The 9934-nt window shown below is 46.3% G+C and overlaps 1 protein-coding gene across 4 annotated transcripts in view; it reads left to right on the forward strand.

The window, feature by feature from the left end:
- Positions 1-9568, forward strand: part of COLGALT2 (collagen beta(1-O)galactosyltransferase 2) — a 108000-nt gene extending 98432 nt beyond the window's left edge. For 3 of the 4 annotated variants that reach the window (XM_055367360.2, XM_004028039.5, XM_019027831.4), the window contains one exon: positions 394-9568. In XM_055367360.2, coding sequence (XP_055223335.1) covers positions 394-670 — 277 coding nt within the window. In that variant the 3' untranslated portion in view covers positions 671-9568. The remainder of the gene's footprint in view (positions 1-393) is intronic. The other variant, XM_019027822.4, reaches the window with a different exon arrangement.
- Positions 9569-9934: the final 366 nt, after the last annotated feature.

Genomic DNA, 9934 nt, shown 5'->3' on the forward strand with positions numbered 1-9934 from the left:
GCCCCATCACTGCTGTCCAGATGTGAGGTGTCTCATTTATTAATCCCAAAGCAGGGCATTTTTTGTGAAGTGATCGTATTTATTTATCATTATGGTCTAACAGGGCTTACTTTTTAACTTTTGGAGTCAGACCTGAAATTCATCTTTTAAACTAGTCTATTCAAATATGTCAGAAATGTCCTGATCTTTTTGCTTGGGAGCTTGTCTTTGGAAAGCTTTTAAAGAAATATTTGTGTTTGTAGGCTAAAGTTTTTCACAAATGACACAATTGAAATAATGAAATGAACTCATGACAATTTAAGAGGTAACCAGGAGGACTCCTTCACTCTTTGTCCCTGTTCCATAAGTCTTCTTTCCGCCCCCTCATGTGTCCGGCCACCTTCTTGTTTTCAGAGCTGAGTACAAGGAGTATTATGAATCCAGGGACCTGAAAGCCTTCTCTGCAGAACCCTTGCTCATCTACCCTACGCACTACACAGGCCAGCCGGGGTACCTGAGTGACACGGAGACCTCCACCATCTGGGACAATGAGACAGTGGCCACCGACTGGGATAGGACACATGCCTGGAAGTCCCGGAAGCAAAGTCGCATCTACAGCAATGCCAAGAACACAGAGGCCCTGCCACCACCAACCTCCCTGGACACTGTGCCTTCAAGGGATGAGCTATGAAGGCTCCCTGGGAGTGTGGCCCACATCAGTTCAACATCCTCTGGTTTTTCTAAAGGGCTATTCGTCTGTTTGCTCCAGTTTTCTGTTTTGTTTTGTTTTTAGTGGTCACAGTCATCTAACCAAAGTGATCTAGTGTGATAGATCGAAATTAACATATTTTTGACCATGGAAGGAAATAAGGAAATTCAACCCAAATTTCCCAAGATGGCTGAAAGACAGCTTTTCTGGAAACTGTTAAGATAAACTGTAATCCAGACACCTAATTCTTCAGTTCACTACCCATGTGATACTGATTCCCACATTAAGGTTGAACAACATGGCTCAGAGTCTTGTTCAAGAGAAAGTGATCACCGAGCTGTCCCATCAGCAAATACGTAGTCAAGGCAGCCAGGCCAACTAGACCACACTTATTGGTCTAGTTTGTCCGTTTTATATGACATTGAAAACTTGCATATGCAATGTTTGGGGGACAGGAATCAATCACTTAAAATCATACTTATTTGGCTTTTTATTTAAAGGATTCTGTCACAAGTCTTATTGAAAAGTAGATTTAAAAAAAAAAATCTTAGTCCCTGTTATCCAGTAAGGGTGGGTATTTGGGTCCGACTGAGACTTGGCCTGTGACCAGCATGGCAGTTGAAGCTCTTATATAGAGGTGACCAGTTTGCCATGTGGATATAATTTAGTAGATATTTGAGAGTTTGTGTAGGTATTTGAGGGAAAAAACTCAATGTTTGGCTTTTTTATTATGGCCACTCGAGTCAGGATGCTCTATTTATAAAGATAAATGTAATATATAAAGGGTGAGGACTGGCTGTGCATCCTGCCCTGTCCCGGGTTTGTGCGCTGCTACAGAGCTTCACGCTCTCCGCTCCACCCCTTAGCCTGGGAACCCACCGCAGGTGTGAGTTCTGTGAGTCACTGCTAAGAGACAGAGCACATTTTCAGGCCAGCAACTATCCTTGCCAGGGTTTTTTCATTATATTTTTAATTATTTATTTTACAAAATGGGCGAAGACATTGTCTTTAGGATAAGGCAGAGAAACAGATGTTGCAGACTTCCACGGCACCCGGGGGAGTGGTGGGTGTGGACACATTGGTTCGGCAATCTGATTCTCCTGAATTTCCCAGCCAGGCTCTTGTGGGGAGGCCTGTGGATGGGGGATTTGAACTATTTGGAAACAAATGATTCTCTATCTCAGGTGAGAAACCTGGTCAGAAACAAAGGGCTGGTCAACTGATTTAGGCCAGCAACCAGGGAAGCTCTTAGAATCCCAGGCAGACACCCTTTCTCAAAAGATATCCCCTGAGTCCTTTCTGCTTTCTTCACAGATTGATTTTATGTAAAATGCAGAGTTGGACTACACGATTTCTTCCCACTCCACAATCTGTCATCCTAGTATAGATCATGGTGGTTTCCCTCAAGTTTATGTTCTCATGCCCTCAATCTGTAAATTTTTGTCTCCAGAAAAACCCTCCCAGGCATCCCATACCAGCACCGTTCCTCATCACTGTCCATGCACCATGCAGCCATATGGGGGGCCGTGCACACCCCAAACCCTGAGCTTCACACTTAAACTCATGGGGAGGGCCCTTCCGAGCAGAGTCTACAGGCGGGTGGTGCTACATACACAAGCTTAGTGTACGAGTGTAAGATACACTTTAAGCCAGACACCTAATTCTTCAGTTCACTGCCCATCTGATACTGATTCCCACATTAAGGTTGAACAGCATGGCTCAGAGTCTAGAGAAAGTGATCACCAAGCTGTCTCATCAGCAAATAGGTAGTCAAGGCAGCCAGGCAGCCTCACCTCCCCAGGTGACGGGGGGGTCCCCACTTTAGGACAAGAGGCAGCTTGCCTTCCACCAGACGCCAGCCTCGGCCTTCCTTCCCGACTCACTGTGGGTACCCTTCTACACTGACCAGCAAGCTAAGCCGCTGGAGGAAAGGGAACTCACCCAACTCTAAATTGTGCCGCTTAGACTTAGCTGTCAGTGTGACTTCCTTTCCCACCCACCCCCAGAAAAACAGAAAGAGCATCTGGGGAGCGAGTGAAAATTCCTTAGGTGATTCCTAAGATTTCCTTGGGTATCTGGTTTTTGTTTTCATATTTGAGTGTGTGCATGTGTGCATGACTTTAATGATTTTTTTAACGGGGTGGGAGGTGGCTGGGGTGCTGGGGTTGAAGGAAGTTTGGGTTGATTTTTGTGGTGTTTTGTTTAATAGAGAATTTTTTTTTCCTGTTCCCCTGTCAGCTGGTCTGACAGATTTAAGAACTCTCATTCTTAAAAGACTTTGGACTTAAATTCTAGCATTTTAGACTAGGACTGTTCTACTGTGAAGAAAGTTCTGTCTCCTTTAGCCCGGTTTGTTTCTCCCTGCTCAGGTCTAGAATCCCAAGCAGTGTTCTTTTCTGGTGAACATTGTGAGCTGCAGATGTGACTTTTTTTTTAAAGTCATCTCTTCAGCAATCCAGAGGTTCCTTGACCTCATTATTTGTCCTATCTCTCCCTTATAGTCCTAAGCCAAGACATGTGACCTTTGACATTTGACCTTTGCGGTGTCATGTGAGGGTGTCAGTATAGAGGCCTTTGCATCTGGGCCTGGCACCCGCTCTCTGCCTCTGGAGGCTAAACCCTGTCTGGATTTCTCTTGGGATCTAACGTGGGATCTTCTGGACAGATAATCGTGACATCAGCAGTGCTGGTGCTGCTGTGTGTGGACTGAACACCTGCACTTTGCAGAGGACACGCTGCATGGGCCCTGCTTGAGGTTCACTCAGGCCTGCTGCAGGAGCTCTGAGAACAAGAAAGAGCGGACACCCGTTCCCCTGCATCATCTGTCTTGCGTGCTATTTCAGGGTAGGGAAGTGATAAACTATTTGCCTTCTGGAGCTCTTTGTGAAAAATTAAAAAAAAAACTTAGCTCAAAGATATGATTGTCAATTGCTTCCGCAGGCACTGATCAATGGCCAGCGCTGCAGAGACTACCAGGTCTGCCCTTGACCAAGGATGTCAGGGTCAGGGGGAACCATCACTGCTGTGTGATCCCCATGGCAAATGAGGGGAGGGTGGTTGCTGCCCTTACTGTGCAGTGAGGGTTGTTTTAAACTGATGGGTACTGTTATGTAAGCTGAAAAGGATTCCAAGGTACAGAAAGATGGAAGAGAGCCCCCACTGGGAGGGAGTGGAGGTGTCCATCTTGCATTTTGTGCTACAGGTCAGCCTATCCATTCATCAAAAGATACTGAGATACTGTGATACCAGTCCAAGGCCAAAGAGCTTTTTCCTGGGGAAAAATAACAGCAGCAACAAAAAGAAAATCCTTGTTGATCTCAGTGACTGCTTGAATTTTTAGATCAGGCTTACCCCTAATCTCAAAAACCAGGCTGTGAACACTGTCTTGCTGCAGGCTTTGTGCTGGGCACTGAGATGCTCAGAGAAGTAGGTAAGGTCTCTACTGCTGTATGGGGCCCACAGTCCAATGGAGGAGCAACATAAAGCAGGTGGCTGCCAAACAGGATGGCTTTATTTCAGAGATGAACAAAAGGGGCGGAGGAGGACTGTCAGGGCAGCTCTGCTGGGAACGTGACATTTGGGTTGGGTTTTGGAGGATGAATTGGAGTTCAGAAGAGGGAGGAGGGCTGGGCACAGTGGGTGGAGATGCTGTCCAGGCATTGCCTGGCAGGACTATGAAAGGGCCAAAGTGGGATTCATGGGAACTCAGTAGGGCAGAAGAGTTAGGCATGCGTTGGGGTTGATAACAAACAAGACTGAGACACAATCATGCTGGCAAGGCAAGTTGGCTGCCTCCCTCTCAGGGCTGTCTCCCTCTCAGGGCTGTCTCATCATAAGCGCAGAGCCCAGCATTTCTGGGAGAATTCTAAGTTTGGTTACCATCTTGACAGATAATACAGAGGCTTCCAGTAAAATGTTGATGTCCGAAACAAGAAGTATTCCCACTCAGCTACAAATTTGGGAATCTTATGGTTTTTCCCTTATGATTGGAGCAAATCCCTCCCGCTAGTAACTATAAAATAAAGATGCGTCTTCCCAGGAGGCTTTCTATAACGTGCTTTTGAGACATTCTTGCCAACTAAACAGAGGAAAGAAATGATCCAGAAGTGATCTCCCTGACAGAAGTTAATTCACTAAGGAGTTAAATAATGACAAAGTTAAAATGAGGCTGGCTATATGAGAAGAAAATAGCATGTAAGGGGTGACACGTTCTGAAAACTAAGAGCAGACAGCTTTGGAAATGTCACGCCCACATGATGTTTTGTGGTGATGTTTATTATTTCAGGGGAACCGGCTGTCCTTCAATTAAATGCAGCTGAGGGAGGAGGGCCAGCAGGAGAGGAGGGGCATATGAGGGGCTTCCCTGTGAGCCCGCGGCCCTAAGTCAGTGTAGGGCAGCTGAGACAAGAACCAAAGTCTGGACAATGTCCTTTTGTACCTGCTTGGAGAAGAGAGAAGTAATGATGGTAGATTTTAGTACATTATATTACAAAAGATTACGTGAAAAATGGTGCTCCCTCTTATCCCAGGGGCAGAGTGAGAGGAGTTTAGGTGAGCTTTCAGGAAGAATTCATTGACAGAATTGTCAGACACTGAATGGGGTTCCAAGGTAAGAGGTGGAATGGCTCCATTAAACTTTGTTGTTGCGCAGAAGAGTGGCTTCCTTTCTGCTCTGTGAATTACTGAAATGCCCTAGTATTTTGCTTCCACCCATGGATGTGCTAATATGTGAGCTGATCTTTGTTCAGTAGCCCGTGACACCAGCTGTGTTGCTTCCAATCCAAAGCCATCCATCCTCCCATCTGCCCTCAAAAAGAGTGGAAAGAATGAAGAATCGTCTCTGAGGATTGCCTTCTCTTTATTTTTAATTTATGGAGTTTGTTTTTATGCCGCTCCCTGTAGTTCTCCAGCCTGGCTTCTCTGGAACAGGTGCTTTAGTAAACTTACCATGTCTGAGCAATCCTAGGGCCCACAGAGCACTAGCTCTGCCCCCCATGGACCTGGCAAGGCTTTGATGGGGGTTTCCTATTCCAAGGGTGGCTAGGTGGATGTCTGGGCTCTTACTAGTGGGGGAATTTGATTTTCAAAGTGGAGTGGGCAGCTCTCTCTCTCTGTGTTCTTAGATGCTTGGAAATTAATCAGCGACAGTTTCTTCTCCCAAAAGGAAATGAGAAGTTTGGAACAGACCCCCAGACAGGAGTTGAGTTGTCCAGGCATTTTGATGGTGTGGCCTGAAGGGCTTTAACTGCTTTTAAAAATTGCTAGCATAAATTGTGAAGACTTGAAGGGGATGATATTGTTGCTCAGGCCTAGCTCAGGGGAGGAAACCATGAGCAGAGTTGAGTGCAAGGGACAGAGTGGTGCAAGCCTGTTGAGAATCCGAGGGGAGAGGAAAGAGGCAGCTTCTAGAGCACCACACACGGAGCAAAGTCCTGGTGCTCAGAGCACAGTCTGGGAGAGAAGTGCAAGGAGTGGGGAGAAGAGACTAATGCAAGCCCATCGCTGGAGACAGTGATGCCAGTGCACAGGCCAAGAAAGAGGAGAGGGAACCAATGGGGAAAATAGTGTGGTAGGAGGGAGGCTTCAAATGGAAGTGGTGACAGCCTTGTCCTTAGAGTTTTATCCTTTTAAGTCTGCAACTATGGGAGAGATTGAGTTGGTGTTGAGTTGAACCGCTTGCAAAGGAACAAGTGAAATGTCCAGTGCCCCCAATGCTTGGGGAAGAGCAATAACTCACAATCAAGCATCTCCATTGTCCCTGGACAGGGCCTCTGGAACCAGAGTCGAGAACCCCTTCCTGTAGGAAAGACACAGGGACTGTGGACAGACACAGGAGGGAGTACCCAGGAGCAGGGAGCAGAGTTTCTGGTGAGAAAAATCCACCCAAGAAGGTGGGGACTCATGGGAGTTGCTGCCAGCTCTGTGTGGTGGCCGATCTCTCAGGCCCTGAGAGGGACACTCTGGCCCAGGGCTGCTTGACATCAGCCAGCCTCTCCTGTCACAGCCCGTCCAGCGTGAGTGCACACTGCAAAGCCTGTAGGCTGGCCAGGGAGGCTGCGCTGGGCCCACATCCCCGTCTCTGTGAGCCTTTTTGGACCCCAGCCGTGGAACAAGCTGCAGGAGCCCTGGACGCCCTCCAACTCCGTGAGTCAGTCTCTCCCCAGAGCAGCAGCAGGCTTAGCTTTTCGCAGGGTGCTGTTCCACACATGGAAGCCCCACCTCTAAGAGTTTCACATCTGGACCATTTGGCTCCTCCCGGGAGGAGGTTGGAGGGCTTCTTTGAAGACATGACTTCCCTTAGGCCAGAAGCTTCCCAGGAATAACAGCAACTAACTCTTGTATCATGCACCAAAGTGAACGGCACTTTCCCTACGTGTGCTGTGTAGTTTAATACAGCATGAACCTCAAGAAGTAGGAACTATTCATTAATCCCTATCTTTCAGATAAGGCAAAGAGCTAAGGGAAGCAACTTGCCTAAGGTAGTAAGTGGCCTGGGAGTCAGACCGAGGCAGTCAGATCTCACCAAACTGCATCCACTTCCAAGCTGCTGGGGGATAATCTGTCTCATTTCTTGTTTTCTCAGTAAAATTTAATGTTTTAATTTCTCACTCTTGCATTCTGTCTCACCACACACACACACAGCCTGATACATAAAGCTGGCACTTCTAACCCATGTCTGTCTCCCTATGAAACCTCATATACTGATTATTCAGCTGGTCATACTGCAAACTCTCAGATAACATATTTCTGCAGACTTGGATGTTAGATACTGAATAAATGAGGATCAGAAATCAATGTCAAAGGGCAAGCTAACAGTCTCATTTAGAATGCTTCTCCCATTTCAAAACTGGTGCCTTGATTTTTTTTTTTTTTTATGGCAGGAACAATTCAGAAACAGCTTAAATCATTCAGTCTTCTTCTTCTTTTTTTTTTTTTAAACTTGCTGTATTGGTTACCCTTTTCATTCTTGTGTAAGAAATTGGAACTGTAGCACATAATGATGCTTTGGTATGAAATAATGGTAGGAATAAAAATGATTTCTTCTGAGAAGCCTGTGTTAAAGCACTTGGATACTGATAACTGGCTTACAGGGAGGCTGATCCAGGAGGTCTTAAAACTGGCTCTCCTGAACGCCACTCAAGCTCCAGTCCCATCCGCTCCTCCTTTGTTAACTCCTGTCAGTTAATGCCTCTCCTAGGAGTTTCTCCCGCTGCAGGCACCCCCGGGGAACGCCCGAGACTACAGATCAGAAATGGATTCCAATCCAGCTGGGGTGCTAACTCACAATCATCATCTTTATGGCCGTTTCCTCATCTGTGGGATGGAAATGATGCTCAGGATAGTAGGTGGCAGTGCTCTGACCCTCAGTAGAATGTTCCTCAGACACTTCAGAGAACCAACCAGGTGCCCAGCTGACCGAGATAGTTTGTGGGAATTCACGTGACTGGAAGGCTGGGGATGGAGCCCACAGATCCCAGGGATTCTCTCCAGTTCCGTGAGGCTGTGGAAGTGCCTGTCAGGAGAGCCTCCTCCATTCAGTGCCTGGCCCAGTGTGATATGCTCAGAGTGGGGTTTGATGATCCAGAGCTCTGTCCCTAAAACTTGGGCAACTTAACTGTTCTGTGTCTCAGCCCCATATCTGTAATACGAGGCCACTGACTACATGATTTGTAAGGTGCCTTCAGACTCTTAAGAAAACATTACATACATTGGATTCCTTGAAATTTTAAATAAGAAACTTGCTTCCACAAAGGTTTCTGGGTAGAGAGGTTGAGAAACCACACCCAATAATGGTTGCCGAATTGTGAGTCTAAAATAATGAAATTTGCCTGGCTCCTATTTGATCTGTTGGGTTTTGTGTAAATACTTTACATTTCCTAGGTTTCTTTTTTTAACCTGACTTACAACTACATCTGTAAAGTAGCTCCTAGTGTCATCAAAGTAGGAACCACATCAGAAGAAAATAAATTGTTGGTGAGTGACTGTACGTTAAAAATTAAAAATAAATTAGATTGGCTGGGCGTGGTGGCTCATGCCTGTAATCCCAGCACTTTGGGAGGCCAAGGCAGGCAGATCGCTTTGAGCTCAGGAGTTCGAGACTAGCCTGGGAATCATGGCAAGACCCTATCTGTACAAAAAATACAAAAAAAAAAAAAAAAAGGAAAGAAAGAAAAAATTAGCAGGGCGTTGGTGGCTTGCGTATGTAGTCCCAGCTACTCATGAGGCTGAGGTTGGAGAATCGCTTGAGCCCAGGAAGCGGAGTCTGCAGTGAGCTGAGGTTGCGCCACTCCAGCCTGGGTGACAGAGTGAGACCCTGTCTCAAAAAATGAAATTAAATTAAAAAATAAGATCAAGGCTAGTTCTAGACAAAATTAAATTGTTCTTTCTAGTATTTTCTCCTTTCAGCATCTCTCTTTCTTCAACTCTTCCTCTGTTCTGTGCAGCCTCCTTTCAAGTCCTCACTGCCATCTCTTCCAAACACTTTCTGATGACTGCCAACGGTGAACAAACCCGTGCACCCTAGGAGAAGGCATTACCCCTTTGTGGCAGAGGCGGTCGTGTTCATCAACTCCTCCAGGTTTCTCCTGCATTTCCCACCTCCCCTGTACTCACATTGGGGCCGGGGACTGGTTGATGGGCTGTGAACAGAAGTGACAGGTGTCGCTTTGGTCTAAGGCAGTCGGGAACAGTTTGTGAGTTCTCTTTACTCTCTTTATCATCACTGTGACTAGAAGGGAAACACCGAGATGGCGAAGTTGCAAGATGGAAGCTGCCTGGATCTGCGAGCTGCTGTTAGGGAAAAGCTACTAAGGAGTTTCCTGACTTGCATTACACTGTCCCATGAAAGAAAAAATAAACCTCGGTCTTAAGCTGTTGAAATTTCTTGGTTTGTTACTTCGGTCCAGCCTAGCCTAGCCTAACACATCCCTTCCAAAGGTATTTAATTTTAAGAGAGATGTCTAGGGGGAACAGCAATGCAAAATGCAATGGAAATAACTTCGCCTAGTGGAAACGTAGGCATCTGAAGAAAAAGAGGTTTGAGTCAGGAACCTCCTCAGTCCCCCTGAAATCAGGACACATAAAGCAATATTGTACGCCTCCTAATGATGCTGTGCTGCAGGGAGAATTTACAAACGCTCCAAAGAAGACAAGTTTAAGACATTATTCCTTCAGGCAGGCTGTCCCCAAGCCCAGTTTCTAGAAAAAGGCAAAACAAGGGAAACAGGCTTTTAGAATGATCTTGAA

The sequence above is a fragment of the Gorilla gorilla genome, chromosome 1 (assembly GCF_029281585.2).
Source record: "Gorilla gorilla gorilla isolate KB3781 chromosome 1, NHGRI_mGorGor1-v2.1_pri, whole genome shotgun sequence".
Taxonomy (NCBI): domain Eukaryota; kingdom Metazoa; phylum Chordata; class Mammalia; order Primates; family Hominidae; genus Gorilla; species Gorilla gorilla.